General features: G+C 40.6%; 2 protein-coding genes across 5 annotated transcripts in view; both read left to right on the top strand.

The window, feature by feature from the left end:
- The window catches only part of b3galt1b (UDP-Gal:betaGlcNAc beta 1,3-galactosyltransferase, polypeptide 1b), a 162,302-nt gene that overhangs the window by 124,277 nt on the left and 19,381 nt on the right, over nucleotides 1-18,644 (top strand). The window contains exons 1-2 of one of the 3 annotated variants that reach the window (XM_041864958.1): nucleotides 16,326-16,365; nucleotides 16,474-16,624. The exons of 1 other annotated variant lie outside the window; for it this stretch is intronic. The gene's annotated coding sequence lies outside the window, so the exon portion shown is untranslated. Of the gene's footprint in view, nucleotides 1-16,325; nucleotides 16,366-16,399; nucleotides 16,625-18,644 lie in introns of those variants that run through there. One more of the 3 variants, XR_006657842.1, reaches the window with a different exon arrangement.
- On the top strand, nucleotides 6,993-8,453 carry LOC121552221 (E3 SUMO-protein ligase ZBED1-like). 2 transcript variants are annotated; one of them, XM_041864972.2, is made up of 4 exons: nucleotides 6,993-7,254; nucleotides 7,577-7,680; nucleotides 7,835-7,913; nucleotides 8,006-8,453. In XM_041864972.2, exons 1-4 carry the CDS (start codon nucleotides 7,032-7,034, stop codon nucleotides 8,353-8,355), a joined length of 756 nt encoding a protein of 251 aa, XP_041720906.2. In that variant the 5' UTR covers nucleotides 6,993-7,031; the 3' UTR covers nucleotides 8,356-8,453. The 2 variants fall into 2 exon arrangements, with proteins under 2 accessions (XP_041720906.2, XP_045067201.1); XM_045211266.1 differs by lacking the exon at nucleotides 7,835-7,913 and having other exon boundaries at nucleotides 8,006-8,078.

Here is an 18,644-nt window from a genome sequence, read left to right as displayed (position 1 = left end):
TTAAGTGGGAGAACTTGCACAATTGGTGGCTGACTAAATACTTTTTTTCCCTACTGTATGTGAGGTTTTATGTGTTGTTGTTGGAGGTTCACAGTGGCGATTTTAGCATGTAAATCTTGGTGGGGCAAACTCAAAGAAAATGTGGGGGATGCTTGCCAGCAAAGCCACTACACAACACGAAACAATACATTAATTGCACTATAACGGTGACAAACGTTGCCCACAAACTGTTATGGCCTACATAAAGCTGTCCCAACAGCAGAGCTTTCTTTTCAGCACCATGGAGTGAATCCTTACCACCTGGCTATCATCAGAGCCTTGTCTGGCAGCGAAACAGTTCATTCAGCCTCATTTACTGCCTTTAAAAAAACCATAGCTGATATGGATGACTTCCTTAAACAAATGTGGTTTCTACTGACAATTGAGATGTACAAACTATGGCATAAGAGGACGACGAGCGGATAAGAGGCAATCCGTAATTTCGATTAAGACATTAATGAGCGAGCTAGGACGGACGTAAATATAACTATTTGTTCAGCACTTTTGAAATGTACAGCGACAGAATTCAGTTCAGCGACAGAACATTTTGTCTCTAATATTTTGGTTTAAAGACTCAGGTCACACAAAATGAAATGAAAATATACCACATTACTTCTACTACATTTCTGGTTTTAGAAACATTAAAAAGCATGGTCATCTGTTATTTTTTGGTTTTTTATGTAATTATGGCTGGTAAAATATTTTGGCTGGTAAGAAATCTGAGTGATTGGTATACAATGCATTCGGAAAGTATTCAGACCCCTTCACTTTTTCCACATTATATTACGTTACAGCCTTATTCTAAGATGGATTAAATTGGGGGGTTTTCATCAGCAATCTACACACAATATCCCATAATGACAAAGCAATAACATGTTTTTAGAAATGTTTGCAAATGTATTAGAAATAAAAACTGAAATATCACATTTACATACGTTTTCAGAACCTTTACTCAGTATTTTGTTGAAGCACCTTTGGCAATGGTTACAGCCTCGAGTCTTCTTGGGTATGACGCTACAAGCTTGGCACACCTGTATGAAAAAAAATAATGAAAAAAATAAAATAATGTATGCACTCACTAACTGTAAGTCGCTCTGGATAAGAGCGTCTACTAAATGACTAAAATGTAAATGTAAATGTATTTGGGGAGTATCTCCCATTCTTCTCTGCAGATCCTTTCAAGCTCTGTCAGGTTGGATGGAGAGAAACCCCCCAAATACAGTCCAGGCTCTGGCTGGGCCACTCAAGTATATTCAGAGACTTGTACCGAAGTCACTCCTGCGTTGTCTTGGCTATGTGCTTAGGGTTGCTGTCCTGTTGGAAGGTAAACCTTCGTCCCAGTCTGAGGTCTTGAGCGCTCTGGAGCAGGTTTTCATCAAGGATCTCGCTGTACTTTGCTCAGTTCCTCTTTCACTCGATCCTGACTAGTCTCCCAGTCCCTGCCGCTGAAAAACATCCCCACCGCATGATGCTGCCACCACCATGATTCAGCGTAGGGATGGTATTGGCCAGGTGATGAGCGGTGCCTGGTTTCCTCCAGACGTGACGCTTGGCATTCAGGCCAAAGAGTTCAATCTTGTGTCATCAGAACAGAAAATCTTGTTTCTCATGGTCTGAGTCCTTTAGGTGCATTTTGGCAAACTCCAAGTGGGCTGTTATGTGCCTTTTCCTGAGGAGTGGCTTCCGTCTGGCCACTCTACAATAAAGGCCTGATTGGTGGAGTGCTGCAGAGATGGTTGTCCTTCTGGAAGGTTCTCCCATCTCAACAGAGGAACTCTGGAGCTCTGTCAGAGTGACCATCGGGTTCTTGGTCACCTCCCTGACCAAGGCCCTTCTCCCACGATTGCTCAGTTTGGCCGGGCGGTCAGCTCTAGGAAGAGTCTTGGTGGTTCCAAACTTCTTCCATTTAAGAATGATGGAGGCCACTGTGTTCATGGGGACCTTCAATGATGCAGACATTTTTTGGTACCCTTCCCCAAATCTGTGCCTCGACACAATCCTGTCTCGGAGCTCTATGGACAATTCCTTTGACCTCATGGCTAGGTTTTTGCTCTGACATGCACTGTCAACTGTGGGACCTTATATAGACAGGTGTGTGCCTTTCCAAATCATGTCCAATCAATTGAATTTACCACAGGTGGACTCCAATCAAGTTGTAGAAACATCTCAAGGATGATCAATGGAAACAGGATGCACCTGAGCTCAATTTCGAGTCTCATAGCGAAGGGTCTGAATACTTATGTAAATAAGGTATTTTATTATTATTTTTTTTATACATTTGCTAAAATTTCTAAGAACCTGTTTTTGCTTTGTCATTATGGGGTATTGTGTGTAGATTGATGAGGAAATGTTTTTATTTCATCCATTATAGAATAAGGCTGTAACGTAACAAAATGTGCAAAAAGTGAAGGGGTCTGAATACTTTCCGAATGCACTGTATATTTTCATCTACCTTCCACAGCGGCTGGTGGACCAAACAGTTGATTTTAGGACCTGGATATACAGGTAACTGCCAAAATAAAGGAAACGCCAACATAAAGTGTCTTAATAGGGTGTTGGGCCACCATGAGCCAGAACAGCGTCAATGCAACTTGGCATAGATTCTACAAGTGTCTGGACCTCTATTGGAGTGATGAGACACCATTCTTCAGGGCGGCAGGTAGCTTAGTGGTTAAGAGCGTTGTACCAGTAACTGAAAGGTCGCTGGTTCTAATCCCCGAGCTGACTAAATCTGTCGATGTGCCCTTGAGCAAGGCACTTAACCCTAATTGCTCCTGTAAGTCGCTCTGGATAAGAGCGTCTGCTAAATGACCAATTATTTATATTCCACAAAAAAATCCATCATTTGGTGTTTTGTTGATGGTGGTGGAAAAGGCTGTCTCAGGCGCCGTTCAAGAATCTCCCATAACTGTTTGATTGGGTTGAGATCTGGTCACTGCGACGGCCATGGCATTGCTTCAATATACTTTGTATCGCTTATTTACTCAAGTGTTTCCATTATTTTGGCAGTTACCTGTACCTCCCATTGCCCAAATTTGATACTTTTTCTATAGAGTACCACAGTATGAGTCATAATACCCATAAAACATAGCGGTCAAACAGGGAAATGGTTCCAATTGTTTTTCCTCCATTCTTTTTTTTTTTGAAACACTTAAAATAAGGGCTTTGTTTTATTTTTTAATTTAATTTTTTGATTTTTTGGGGGGTAGACTTACTCTGGCGTGACATTTTGCTAACTGTGTAAATCGCTCATGGACAAGGGGATTTTTATAAATATATTTGCCTGTATTTGCTCCCCCCCCCCCCTAATTAGCTTTTTTTTTTAATGCTAATTAGCTGATAATTTGGCTATCATAAAGAATTACAAATGCCATGATCTGGACGAGAATGTCGAATCGAGGCAAAGGTAAGAATCTCTGGATTAACTGTTTTATGTTAGTTAAATGTAGTAATGAACAAAATGTCTTTAAATTGACAATTCTGTGAATTGTCTTGTGCAAGTTTTAAATTGACATACAACCTGCTAGCAAAGGTGTCAGCTAGAGATGACGTGCAGGAGCTTGCAGGGATTTGTAGTTTTGCAGGATGTCTACTTTTATGCTAATTAGCATTTTTGAATATGAGAGTAAATAGAGCCAAATATATTGATAAAAGTCACCTTGTCGGAGAGAGATTTACATGGTTATCAAAACGTCACGCCATGTTAAGCCTACACAAAACACAGCCCTTATTTTAAGTGTTTCTAAAATCCCCTATGGGAAAAAATAATGGTGGAAAAACGATTGGAACCATTTCCCTGTTTGACCGCTAGGTTTTATGGGTATTATGACACCTCCACTGTGAGGCGCTATGGAGGTATTGGTTTCACCATGAGGCTAGAGGCAGGGTGTCAAAGGATTATAAAGTAAATTGTGACCCACCAGCTCAAATCCATTTTATGTAGAAATTTTTGAAATTGTGTTTTTTCATTGGATTAAAGTAGAGACTCAGAGCTACAAAATGGTATATCATACACTATAGTTGAGGAACAATGGGAAAGTAATTTTGCTTTGAAAGTTGATCACTTTTGCATGGTCATCTGTTATTTTTAGGTTTTTTATGTAATTATGGCTGGTAAAATATTTTGGCTGGTAAGAAATCTGAGTGAAATCACTTTTGATAAAATGGCCTTTGAATCTTTTGGTACTAGTACTAGAGCCCTTATTTGTCTACACCCATTCAGCATCATTCACACCCTCTTAAGCTTTAGCCCCACCCATCTCTTTAAGGGTTGATCTGAGCATTCTGTAATAATAACAACATAAGTCAAGCACCCAAGCTAACTTGCTAGCTACTTCCAGACACAAATGGCAGAACAGCTCACTGAACATTACTCGCCCTAGCAGAGCTGGTTAGGCTGTTATGTTATCCAGAGCGTTGGTGACTGCAACTGTGCTGTCAGATTGTCCTTTCATAAAAATTCAGAAGTTGTCCCTGCCGGAGCGTTCAGCGCGCACACCGCCGGACGCTCTGGCCGATGAGAAGGGTTGATCCGAACGTTTTGACCTCATAACGGCAGTCAAGCACCCAAGCGAACTGGCTAGCTACTTCCAGACACATAATGAGAGAACACCCCACTCTGACCAATTTACTCGCCTTGGCAGAGCTGGTTAGGCTGTTTTCATGTTATCTAGAGCGTTGGTGACTTTTAACTGTTCTGCTGGCAACAATTTAATGACGCTTTTTTTGCCGACGTTTACTGACACCAGCCATATTCAACTGGTGTTGAGTGTTCGTAAATTAATCAGTTATTCTGCGCTCTGGCAAACTCAGACGAGAGAGCTCTGAAATGGGAGTAACGTTAGATGGCCAGACTGAATTTACAAACGCACCCGAAATAATAATAAGGTCATACACGTAATATTAGCGAGCCAGCCAGCTAATGTTAGCTAACTAGGTAAACAATTAACCATAATCAAAATTAATGACGTTACTACCCTGCATGAATCTGCAGGTAGCTAACCAACCAGGTTCAATGTTAGCTAGCTGACATTAGGCTATAACTAGCTAAGCAAATGAGATACGAATAATAAGGTCATACATGTAACGTTAGCTAGCGAGCCAGTCAGCCAGCTAAAGTTAGTTTACATTCAAACGGCTCTCCTGTGAAGTAGTGACCCGCGACATACGCCTAGTTTCCTGAAACGGGTCACACTTGTTCCATAAAGTGAAATGGTAAGTTGAGTTTCTGTTAAAAGTACAACGGTATTAACCCTAGTAGGTGCATGGCTTGGAAAAGATTGCTCTTTAGAAGTCAGATCAATTCATTCATGTTGATGTGATTTTAGCATGGTTTTTAATTTGAAATGAGCAGTTACTTATTATCTCAGCCATCTTATTGAACAAAAAATATAAATGCAACAATTTCAAAGATTTTACTGAGTTACAGTTCATATAAGGCAATCAGTCAATTGAAATAAATTCATTAAGCCCTAGTCTATGGATTTCACCAGGGGTGCAACTTTGGAGGGGACATTATTTATTAGGGGTGTAACGATCCATCTACTACATCGATGTATCGATTTATATTCCTATGATCCAACTACATCGATCTGTGCTCGGCGAGTTGGCCTTTTGGACAACATATATCAATCTAACATCGTTTTAAAATGTAATAAATCGATTGTATCGATACTAGGAAATAACCCATTGGATTTAAGCACGTCAGACTTTATATGGATGTTTTTTCTTAGCACTTTTAATGATAAAGGCTTTAAACATTACTCGATTCAGTCTGCCTATCCGTGACGTCATCGCCCCGCGCCAGCAGCAGCGCAAAGGCGCAGAGACAACAAAACATAGCATGGCGGACGACAGAGGAGAAGCCGACGAGCGAGAAATTATCAAGCCACCATTGCGGTCCAGTGTGTGGAAACACTTTGGCTTTTGCAAAGACGGAGATGTTCTAAATAAGTCGCTTGCTGTTTGTAGGATATGTAAAGGTCAAGTAAAGTACAACGGAAACACGACAAATCTCTCCAACCACCTACTAAGGCGCCATGGGATTTCACACAACACCGACCGTCCAGGCACCTCTTGCAGCGTTCCCGCTGCTACAGCAGCGAAAGGTAAAGTCAACTCTGCAGAAGCCTCAGGTCTCGCCTGCATGTTTAGTCAGAGACTAGGCCAAAACTCAGCTCGGGCGAAAAACATCACGGCAACAATTGCCAAGTTTATCTGCAAAGACATGCGACTCTACAGTGTGGTTGAAAATCCGGGATTCCGTGAAATGATTCAAACATTGGAGCCAAGGTACACAATACCAAGCCGACCACACTTCTCAGAAAAGGTTATTCCTGCATTGTACGAAAGTACTAAGAATGATGTGAAGCTGTCGCTTTCTCAAGCTGAACGAGTAGCGATAACGACAGATGGCTGGACGTCATGCTCAAATCAAGGGTATGTGACAATTACCTCTCATCACATTGATCCGGAGTGGAAAATGAAGACCTTTGTTCTGCTAACCAGAGTTTTAAATGAAGCCCATACTGGTAAAAATATTGGCGCGTTACTGCGTGAAGCCTGCATGGAGTGGAAAATCTACGACAAGAATCCTGCCATCGTCACAGATAACGCCAGGAATATGATTGTGGCCGGTGCAGAAGCCCAGTTCAGTCCACACATTACCTGCTTCGCACATACACTCAACCTTGCCTCGCAGAAGGGTTTGGGGGTGGACCGTGCTTCCAGGTTGTTGGGGAAAGTGCGAAAAATTGTTGGATATTTTCACCGCAGCCCGATTGCATGTCACGCCCTACAGGAAAAACAAACTCTGATGGATTTACCAAAACATAAACTGATCCAAGACATAATCACCAGATGGAACAGTTCATTCGAAATGCTTGAACGTTTTTTCGAACAACAGCCAGCTATAATGGCAACTCTGATGTCCAAGGATCTACGAAAGGGGGGTCACAGATGTAGGCACGCTGAGTGAGAGTGATATTGCCAACATGGATGACATTGTTCAGTTGATGGGTCCTGTCAAAATGGCAACCACTGTGATGTGTGAAGAAGACCAGCCAACTCTCTCTGTAATTGCTCCTCTTCAAGCAAAACTGCTGAAACACCTACAGCCATGCGAAGACGACTCAACCCTGGTTGCAGAGATTAAGAGGGTGATGGCCAGTGACCTCTCCACACGCTACAGAGGCACCCAAGATGCTCTCAACATAGGTAATTAATTTGGAGTCTTAATTAAAATCAACTTGGTTAATATTTTAGGTTATTAGACTGTATTAATTTGTAAAATGCTACACCTTTGCGTTTTCAAGTTTGAATTTGAGTTGTTTTTTCATATGGAAAAGTAAACAAGATATCTGCAATACAATTCTTAGTTCATGGTGGCTTTACATCATCACTGTGCCACATTTCTTTTAAACATACTAAAGTTTAATCTTCTGATTATTTTGTGTATGAGGAGGTGGTCATCACTTGCAATTTCAGGTCAACTTAATTTAATAATGCAATGAATGCAATATTCTTGTTCTTTAAACAGCATCAGCGTTGGACCCGCGATTTAAAGAACTGCCCTACCTGGAAAAAGAGGACAGAGAACAGGTCTACACAAAACTGGTTTTTGAGGCAGAAGTGTCCCACCAGGTAACTCTTCTCTCCTCTTTCCTCTGCTCTTTTCTCTTCTCCCCTTTCATTTGTCCTCTCTCAAATATCATCTGTTCTTTATCTTCCTCTAAATTTATGTGTGCAGTATTACAGAGCAGAAATTTGAACAGTTCACACATTCTTACATCAATAGATGCAAGCAATGGGAAATCAGGAGGAAGACGAGGGAAGCTCAAGCACAAAGCTGTCAGGATTCAATGAAGAGACCACAGGTGTGTTTCATGTGATACCAATAAAAGATTGTTGTTGTTTTGTATTAATGAGAAACATGACTATATTTTTAAATATATTTCTTATATTGTAGCTCCAAATGAGTCACCTCCTTGTAAGAAGAAAGCCTTAGATGCGCTGTTTGGCGATTCCTTCACCCAAAGAGAAAAAAAATCCACAAGCGAGACAGCCAGAGCAGAGGTGTTAAGGTACCGAGCAAAATATGCGTTGCCTTTGACTGAAAATGCCATGAAGTGGTGGAGATCTCAGGAGAAAGAGCTACCTGTACTTTCCACCCTTGCTAAACGGTACCTGTGCATTCCAGGCACCAGTGTGCCAGCAGAACGAGTTTTTAGTACTGCTGGCGACATAGTGAACGCACAGAGAAGTGTTCTGCGGCCAGATCATGTTGATCAGTTGATATTTTTGAAAAAAAATCTGTAGTCATTGAAGAGTAGCCTAGTAGGTTACACTTGATCTTTTGTTGAATATTGTTTGTTTATTAAAATGAGAGTAGTAGCAGGTTCATCCACTGCTCATTCAACCTGAAGAAATGTTGGTTGCACTTTATTTTTGATATTAATACTGTATTTGTATTGTAATGTTGAAAAACAAAAGCAGAAGGTAAACCTACTGTTAATTCAACCTGAAGAGATGTTGGTTGCACTTTATTTTTGATATTAATATTGAATATTTTCATGTTGAAAAACAAAAGCAGAAGTAGCAGGTAAACCTACTCTCTATTCAACCTGAAGAGATGTTGGTTGCACTTTATTTTTGATATTAATATTGTAATATTTTTATGTTGAAAAACAAAAGCAGAAGTAGCAGGTAAACCTACTGTTAATTCAACCTGAAGAGATGTTGGTTGCACTTTATTTTTGATATTAATATTGAATATTTTCATGTTGAAAAACAAAAGCAGAAGTAGCAGGTAAACCTACTGTTAATTCAACCTGAAGAGATGTTGGTTGCACTTTATTTTTGATATTAATATTGTAATATTTTTATGTTGAAAAACAAAAGCAGAAGTAGCAGGTAAACCTACTGTTAATTCAACCTGAAGAGATGTTGGTTGCACTTTATTTTTGATATTAATATTGAATATTTTCATGTTGAAAAACAAAAGCAGAAGTAGCAGGTAAACCTACTGTTAATTCAACCTGAAGAGATGTTGGTTGCACTTTATTTTTGATATTAATATTGAATATTTTCATGTTGAAAAACAAAAGCAGAAGTAGCAGGTAAACCTACTCTTTATTCAACCTGAAGAGATGTTGGTTGCACTTTATTTTTGATATTAATATTGTAATATTTTTTATGTTGAAAAACAAAAGCAGAAGTAGCAGGTAAACCTACTGTTGAAATGTTGGTTGCACTTACTGTACTTTTATTGAAAATGTATTGAATATTGAAAATGAGATCAGACAATTTTAACTTCCTGTTAATTCAACCTAAAGTGTTGTTTGCACTTTATTCAAATAAAATGTGAATGCATTTGCCATTCATTGTTGTTTACTTGTTTATTTATATTCATAATTAATTGATACCTGATTCCATTACAAGAAACAGGAATCTAGGAAACTTCACCTGCACTGTCCAGTATCCAGGTATTTATTTCAGTCACACTGGTTGAATTTTTGGCTAAAAGGTTACTGAATCGATTTCAAGTCACTGAATCGTTTCGGATCGTATCGTTCTAAATGAACCAATATCGTCCTTGAATCGTATCGACAACCACGAATCGTGATACAAATCGAATCGTTGTTAAAACGAATCGTTACACCCCTATTATTTATATTTTTTTATTCAGTCATATAAACACTCCAAACAGCCTACCCGACCCCTCGGAGGCGTCCGCATGGTCCTAAAGCACACCTGCTCGTTTTGTATCACATTCCAATGATAAAACTGTGGGGGACAGAAATGCAATTTCAGAATGTGGGGGGTCCTTGGCTGGGGGGTCCTGGGCTGGTCTGTGGTTGTGAGGCTGGTTGGACGTACTGCCATATTCTCTAAAACTATGAACATTCAATTCTCTGGCAACAGCTCTGGTGGACATTACTGCAGTCAGCATGCCAATTGCACACTCCCTCAAAACTTGAGAAGTCTGTGACATTGTGTTGTGTGACAAAACTGCACATTTTAGAGTGGCCTTTCATTTTCCCCAGCACAAGGTGCACCTGTATAATGATCATGCTGTTTAATCAGCTTCTTGATATGGCACACCTGTCAGGTGGATGGATTATTCAAAATGGGAGAGAAATAAGCTTTTTGTGCATATGGAACATTTCTGGGATCTTTTATTTAAGCTCATGAAACATGGGACCAACACTTTACATGTTGCGTTCATATTTTTGTTCAGTATATTTAGTGGTGAGCTTTATGATTTATATAAATATATTCAAGAAAGTGCTGTAAATAGCATACCCAGCTAGCACATTTGGTTCCTTGGAAGTTGTGGGAACGTACGTTTTTGGTTTCCCATTGGTTATGGGAACAAAGCCATACGTTTCCTGACCGGTAAAACATATATATTTTTTAACATTCTGAGAATGGAAGTGAAAACTATGCCTGTTCTGGGAATTTACATTTTTAGGTTGCAGGGAGGTTCTGAGTACGTTTTACTATGGTTCCCTGAGTTTTCCTGGAAGGTCTTATTAACGTTCTAAGAATGGAAATTATAGGTTATTTGAAGGTAATAACGTTCTGAGAACATGTTTTGATAAGACTTTTAATAGCACTGCTAGCTTAGGTTAAGTGTTTTGAACTCCAACCATATATAGGACACATGGAAATTAATTTGCTTCAGGCATTAATCATGCAAACACATTTTGTTTTTATTGTGGCAAGGCATCAGTGATATTAGAACCTAGAATCTTCTGTTCCTTATCCATGAAATGAGTCCACTACGCCACCAGGATGGAGATAGCATGCCATGTTTTTTTTAACTCATACGAAGCTGTTCATTTTAGTCTATTCAAACAGACCCCATTTCAAAGGAAGCACTCATTAAGATCAGGTGTGGCCAATTAGTGGGCACGGCCAACACACTTGAACACGCTTAACAAGATAGAGGATAGAGAGAGTTTTGTTGATGCTGAAAACTGGGGCGGCAGGTAGCTTAGTGGTTAAGAGTGTCGTGCCAGTAACCGAAAGGTCGCTGGTTCTAATCCCCGAACCGACTAAGTACAAAATCTGTTGGTGCCCTTGAGCAAGGCACCTAACCCTAATTGCTCTGGATAAGAGCGTCTGCTAAATGATCTAAATAACATTCTTAGAATGTTTTCTTGTGGTATCTATGGAAAGTTATCTTAATGTTCTGAGAACATGATTTAAATAGAACCTGCAGAAAATGTATGTTGAAGTATGGAAATTCCCACAGAAGAACGTTGTTTAACGTTTTCTGAACAATTTAAGAACATGACTTTAAATAGAACCATGAAGAAACCTGTAGGAAACGTTATGCTGAAGTACTGAAATTCCCACCTAAGAAACATATGGTTCTCAGAAGGTTATGTGTTAGCTGAGTAATGTCTTCACATATAACCATCTGTCATCATCCTGTTGTAATTATAGAAATGTAGTTATTATGGCATCCAGTGCTTGTCTCTTCATTAAGTTGAGCAGTGCATGGTGGGTAATTGCACAGGGCACTAGTAATGATGAAAAAGTTAGCTGTTAATTTCTCTAGCATGCTGTTGTTTTCCCCTGCAGTAATGTGCCACAGTTCCCTGCAGTGGTCTGGGCTCCCTCTTGTCAGGCCAGCGGTGCATTACACTGAGACAATACTGTATATAGGCCTACACTGCTACAAACAGCCTTCACTGGAGCCCAGTTATTACAAAGTAAGATCAAAAGAAAGTTTGATTTGTGCCACATAAATGTTCCCTTGTTGTAAAGCCATTCAGGGCAGACAGAATAATAATAATATGCCATTTAGCAGATGCTTTTATCCAAAGCAACTTACAGTCATGTGTGCATACATTTTTACATATGGGTGGCCCCGGGGATCGAACCCACTACCCTGGCATTACAAGCGCCATGCTCTACCAATTGAGCTACAGAGGACCACAGAAGAGTGAGATGGAGAGGTCTACTGTCAAGGTGTGCTCTACTATTACTAAATAGGATGTCCATGACACCTCCTCTTTTGGCTGAGTGCATTTTTGGACACAGTAGGCCCTGGGGGAGGAGAACAAAGATCAGTGGGCAGCAGCACCTGTGCAGAGTTTGGCTGTTGGCCTCATCCCAGCAGGGATCCAGCTCTGTGTTTGGAAGCAGGTCTTCACAGAGCAGCTCAACCCTGGTGGAAGGAGAACAGGAGATACAGTATGTCACAGGCATCTGATACCAGAGGGTTAGGGGGGTTGATATGGGGTTGATAGGTTCCCTGCAGGCCTGGGAGTTAGGATCTTTGACTCATCTCTCCAGACAGACAGAGCAGTCTCTATCCCACCTGTCCTCATCATTACTCCCCCAGCACACAGCTCCACACCACCACCTGTCTCACTGTGCAGCCTGAGAGATGAGCCTTATCGTTTCAGGCGTGCCTAATGATTTATTTACAGCCTCTGCTGTGCCATGCTTAAAATTAGCAACAACAGCTTTCCCACAAAGTGGGTCTTGATAGGATCTCCTAGAAAGCTGCATGTTCTGCCTAGCATCGGAGCTGAATAAGTGATGCTGCTGGGGAGGGAATTTAATAGCCCCACTCATTCCACTTAAAGAGGATTGTATCTGTGGGTCCTTTGTAGTTGTGTGTAGAAGCTTATTTAAGAGGATTACGATTTATTCACAATGTGGCGTCGAATGACTAACTGACAGACTTTGATTTAAGCCAAGCCATGCCCCTGCTCTGTGTGTATTTTGGAATACGTGAATAAATACGGCAAGTATGAATAGGTATGTCCAATACTGTAGACTTATCTTTTGTGCACTGCAGTCAGATGGTACCTGACCCCCAAACTGTTCAGACGTGTTTTTATGTTTCACTCTTGTTTTCCTTTGAAGATCTGCCTTATGCAAGGTGCTTCTAAAGAACAGACCTTCTGATAGGTGTGTTTCTGGGCATGCTCAGCCAATGAACCTCTTAAGGATCTGACCATTTTTTTAAATTTTCGCCTAAAATGACATACAGTTGAAGTCGGAAGTTTACATACACTTAGGTTAGAGTCATTAAAACTTGTTTTTCAACCACTCCACAAATTTATTGTTAACAAACTATAGTTTCGGCAAGTTGGTTAGGACATCTACTATGTGCATGACACAAGTAATTTTTCCAACAATTGTTAACAGACAGATTATTTCACTTATAATTCACTGTATCACAATTCCAGTGGGTCAGAAATTAACATACACTAAATTGACTGTGCCTTTAAACAGCTTGGAAAATTCCAGAAAATGATGTCATGGCTTTAGAAGCTTCTGATAGGCTAATTGACATCATTTGAGTCAATTGGAGATGTACCTGTGGATGTATTTCGAGGCCTACCTTCAAACTCAGTGCCTCTTTGCTTGACATTATGGGAAAATCAAAAGAGATCAGCCAAGACCTCAGAAAAATAATTGTAGACCTCCACAAGTCTGGTTCCTCCTTGGGAGCAATTTCCAAATGCCTGAAGGTACCACGTTCATCTGTGCAAACAATAGTATGCAAGTATAAACATCATGGGACCACGCAGCCGTCATACCGCTCAGGAAGGAGACGCGTTCTGTCTCCTACAGATGAACGTACTTTGGTGCGAAAAGTGCAAATCAATCCCAGAACAACAGCAAAGGACCTTGTGAAGATGCTGGAGGAAACAGGTACAAAAGTATCTATATCCACAGTAAAACAAGTCCTATATCGACATAACCTGGAAGGCCGCTCAGCAAGGAAGAAGCCACTGCTCCAAAACCGCCATAAAAAAGACAGACTACGGTTTACAACTGCACATGGGGACAAAGATCGTACTTTTTGGAGAAATGTCCTCTGGTCTGATGAAACAAAAATATAACTGTTTGGCCATAATGACCATCGTTAGGTTTGGAGGAAAAAGGGGGTTGCTTGCAAGCCGAAGAACACCATCCCAACCGTGAAGAACGGGGGTGGCAGCATCATGCTGTGGGGGTGCTTTGCTGCAGGAGGGACTGGTGCACTTCACAAAATAGATGGCATCATGAGGAAGGAAAATTATGTGGATATATTGAAGCAACATCTCAAGACATCAGTCAGGAAGTTAAAGCTTGGTCGCAAATGGGTCTTCCAAATGGACAATGACCCCAAGCATACTTCCAAAGTTGTGGCAAAATGGCTTAAGAACAACAAAGTCAAGGTATTGGAGTGGCCATCACAAAGCCCTGACCTCAATCCTATAGAACATTTGTGGGCAGAACTGAAAAAGCGTGTGCGAGCAAGGAGGCCTACAAACCTGACTCAGTTACACCAGCTCTGTCAGGAGGAATGGGCTAAAATTCACCCGACTTATTGTGGGAAGCTTGTGGAAGGCTACCCGAAACGTTTGACCCAAGTTAAACAATTTAAAGGCAATGCTACCAAATACTAATTGAGTGTATGTAAACTTCTGACCCACAGGGAATGTGATGAAATAAATAAAAGCTGAAATAAATAATTCTCTCTACTATTATTCTGACATTTCACATTCTTAAAATAAAGTGGTGATCCTAACTGACCTAAGACAGGGAATTTTTACTAGGATTAAATGTCAGGAATTGTGAAAAACTGAGTTTAAATGTATTTGGCTAAGGTGTATGTAAACCTCCGACTTCAACTGTACCCAAATCTAACTGCCTGTAGCTCAGGACCTGAAGCAAGGATATGCATATTATTGATACCATTTGAAAGGAAACACTTTGAAGTTTGTAGAAATTTGAAATTAATGTAGAAGAATATAACACATTAGATCTGGTAAAAGATAATACAAACCAAAAAACATGCATTTTCTTTGTTCCATTTTTTTCATTATCTTTGAAATGCAAGAGAAAGGCCACAATATAATATTGCAGTTTAGGCGCAATTTAGCAGTGTGTGCGCAAAGATTCAGATTGATCCAGTGAAGCATTGCAATACTGGACTATTTTGTATCAAGTCTGCCCAAATGTGCCGAATTGGTCAATTGATACATTTTCAAGTACATAACTATAGAGAACATGCAAAAATGATATGGTAATACAAAATGTAAGTTTACACACTTGCAGGAATGTCATACATGATGGATCATTAGCTTATTTTCCATTAGCTTATTTTCCATTCTGCACCTTCACGCATCTAGATGGCAGGGTAGGGTTGGGTGTGGAGCCAAAGACAGCAGGGGTTCTAACTGTAGAACCCAGTTCCTACATTTGAATATAAAAATGGATTTAATCAAACAAAACTATGCTACATTTAATCTCTGGGACCCTTAGGATGACAAATCAGAGTAAGATTACTGAATGTAAGTACATTATTTACCTTCAGAGGTGACTGTATCAAACCAGTTGCGTGATACGTTTTTTGTTGTTGTGCACTCTCCTCAAACAATAGCATGGTATTTTTTCACTGTAATAGCTACTGTAAATTGGACAGTGCAGTTAGATTAACAAGAATTTAAGCTTTCTGCCCATTTAAGACAAGTCTATGTCCTGGAAAGTTTGCTGTTACTTACAACAGTCATGCTAATTACATTAGCGCACGTTAGCTCAACCGTCCCGTATACGGGACACTGATCCCGTAGAGGTTAAATCTTCTCTAGATGTTGTGTCCAACTATTTGATTGCTGAGGCTGTGAATTGACTACTGTACTGGGCTCTCAAGTGAACATATTATATTACAGTCTCTCTTTGTGTGGTTGGTCTTAGCCTCCTGCTGCTTGTCAGCATGGGTAGCGGAGGTGGTTCAACGTAACTAACCTAACACCTGAAGATGAGTTACCTTGGCTGAGACCTAGGCTTTAGCTCGGTGTGCTAACCTGGTCTTAGCATTTTATTCGGATCCACATTAGTTGTTGCTGGAGCAGAAGCTACTCTTCCTGGGGTCCACACAAAGCATAAAACATGACATAATACAAAACATCGATAGACAGGAACAGTTCAAGGACTGAACTACACAAACAGTTACATACATGGCTGACAGTTACCCAAACATCAGTACATATACATCTGCCTAAGAGTTATTTAGGTCAGATAGGGGTGAGGCGTTGTGCTGTTGTATTTGTTTTTTAAAGTTAATTATGCTGTTTACTTGAGTAATTTGAGATGGAAGGGAGTTCCATGTAATCATGGCTCTGTATAATACTGTGCATTGCCTTGAATTCGTTCTGGATTTGGGGACTGTCTTGAGTCATGCAGACGGTTAGGTTGTTTCTTGTGACTCCCATCACCCAGTTGATGTGTATCAGCAGCTGGGGTGGCTGCAGAGAGGAGAAGGTCACTGACAGGAGTGGAAGTGTTGTGGAGATATTTGAAACCCAGTCAGTAAGTTACACATTTCCTCCCTTGGTTTCCTTTTCCATTTAGAGGTTCTAGTTAACCTTACACTTGCTAATTGATACGGTTGTCCTGTTTTTGTACTTCATTTTACAGAAACTTACAAGCAGTGTTTGAAATGCGCTGGTGCTCGCATGTACAGTACAGAGAACCGGCACCGCTCATATTTTTTACTACTTGAGTACCGTCACTTTTTATGGAATACTGGCTCTAAAATAGGAACCAACCCTGGTGGGGTGGAATCACGGTGAGTATCGGTACCTTTTCCATTCTGCTTCAAGCAGTGCTTACAAGTCCCATAACAAGCATGTTGATGGGTTTGTTATTAGTTCAGACTAATAGCCCTTGTTATGGCAGGCCTTTAAGCATGAATATTGCACCATAAAGAGGGGTTCCATTCTGGAGTGTACCAGCCTCAACTGAAATGCTGACTAATTCACCTCAGGGCTTTAGGTGTGGCAGAGATGCAGCACAGCGGAGTGCCAAGCTTTTAAACTGTCATAAACTCTCCTCCAAGATGAATATTGCCTGTGAGACTTGAATTCTCTCTGTATGACATAATGTAACAGTGATGCCAATTTTATGAGCTTGTTTGTCTTTTCTCAATCTTTTGCAATCTATTTAATTTAGCTTTATGGGGCTTCGCTAGTTTAATTGCCTGGTATACTTTCGCTCTTGTTTTCCTTGCTGTAAGCATAAAATATGTAAATTACAATATTTCCCTAATATAAAAGTGATAGAGCAACAAATAAGAGAGGAGGGTTCATTTTTGAAGGCTGTGAAATTGATAATTTGATTCACACCATATCTGCATGTCATTAGTTTTGCATCCCTTCCTCTGAGTGCATGGTAGAGGTCTTCTCGGGTCCACAAAGTTGGACCCAGACCCGAACGGAACTGAGGACAATCAGACCCAGACCCAAACGGACCTGATCATTTTAAAAAAGGAGGACCTGGACCCGAACGGACCCGAGAACAATCAGACCCGATTGGAGCCGAGTAACAAAAAAAATATGTTTATCAGCAAAGTTGCTCTTCTGGTTAATGAATAGGTCTTTATAGATGGGTTGGTTGTTTAGCAACAAAACTGACGCGTGCGCAACTATGGGGCAAAACAGATGGGATCTGCTTAGATTGTTGACAACATGTAAGCTATATTTAGTCTCCAATGTTTATCGAAAACACACTTTTGCACAATGAGCACTTGTTGTCTCACAAATACATCGTTACAGTTGTTGGTTAGCTGGCTAGAGAACTTTAGTCATATTAGCATTGACTTGAAATCCGTCAAAACACCTCAAAACAAGACATGGTATCGAGAACAAGATGAAACTAGCTGAAACGAGCCACTTACGATTCACCACATGGCAGCTTCTTGTCAATCTTGCTAGCAATCTGGCCATCCAGAATCACAACAACACGCTGACTTCTGCCCCATGGAAGCGCGCACATTGTTTTCATGACGTTGTCAGCTAACCCATCTACAGTGGGGAGAACAAGTATTTGATACACTGCCGATTTTGCAGGTTTTCCTACTTACAAAGCATGTAGAGGTCTGTAATTTCTCATAGGTACACTTCAACTGTGAGAGACGGAATATAAAACAAAAATCCAGAAAATCACATTGTATGATTTTTAAGTAATTAATTTGCATTTTATTGCATGACATAAGTATTTGATACATCAGAAAAGCAGGTCTTAATATTTGGTACAGAAACCTTTGTTTGCAATTTACAGAGATCATACGTTTCCTGTAGGTCTTGACCAGGTTTGCACACACTGCAGCAGGGATTTTGGCCCACTCCTCCATACAGACCTTCTCCAGATCATTCCAGTTTTGGGGCTGTCGCTGGGCAATACGGACTTTCAGCACCCTCCAAAGATTTTCTATTGGGTTCAGGTCTGGAGACTGGCTAGGCCACTCCAGGACCTTGAGATGCTTCTTACGGAGCCACTCCTTAGTTGCCCTGGCTGTGTGTTTCGGGTCGTTGTCATGCTGGAAGACCCAGCCACGACCCATCTTCAATGCTCTTACTGAGGGAAGGAGGTTGTTGGCCAAGATCTCGCGATACATGGCCCCATCCATCCTCCCCTCAATACGGTGCAGTCGTCCTGTCCCATTTGCAGAAAAGCATCCCCAAAGAATGATGTTTCCACCTCCATGCTTCACGGTTGGGATGGTGTTCTTGGGTTTGTACTCATCCTTCTTCTTCTTCCAAACACGGCGAGTGGAGTTTAGACCAAAAAGCTCTATTTTTGTCTCATTA

Source organism: Coregonus clupeaformis, chromosome 4 (genome assembly GCF_020615455.1).
Source record: "Coregonus clupeaformis isolate EN_2021a chromosome 4, ASM2061545v1, whole genome shotgun sequence".
Lineage (NCBI taxonomy): Eukaryota > Metazoa > Chordata > Actinopteri > Salmoniformes > Salmonidae > Coregonus > Coregonus clupeaformis.
The sequence above is the reverse complement of the archived record's forward strand: the minus strand, read 5'-3'. Positions and strand labels throughout refer to the sequence as shown.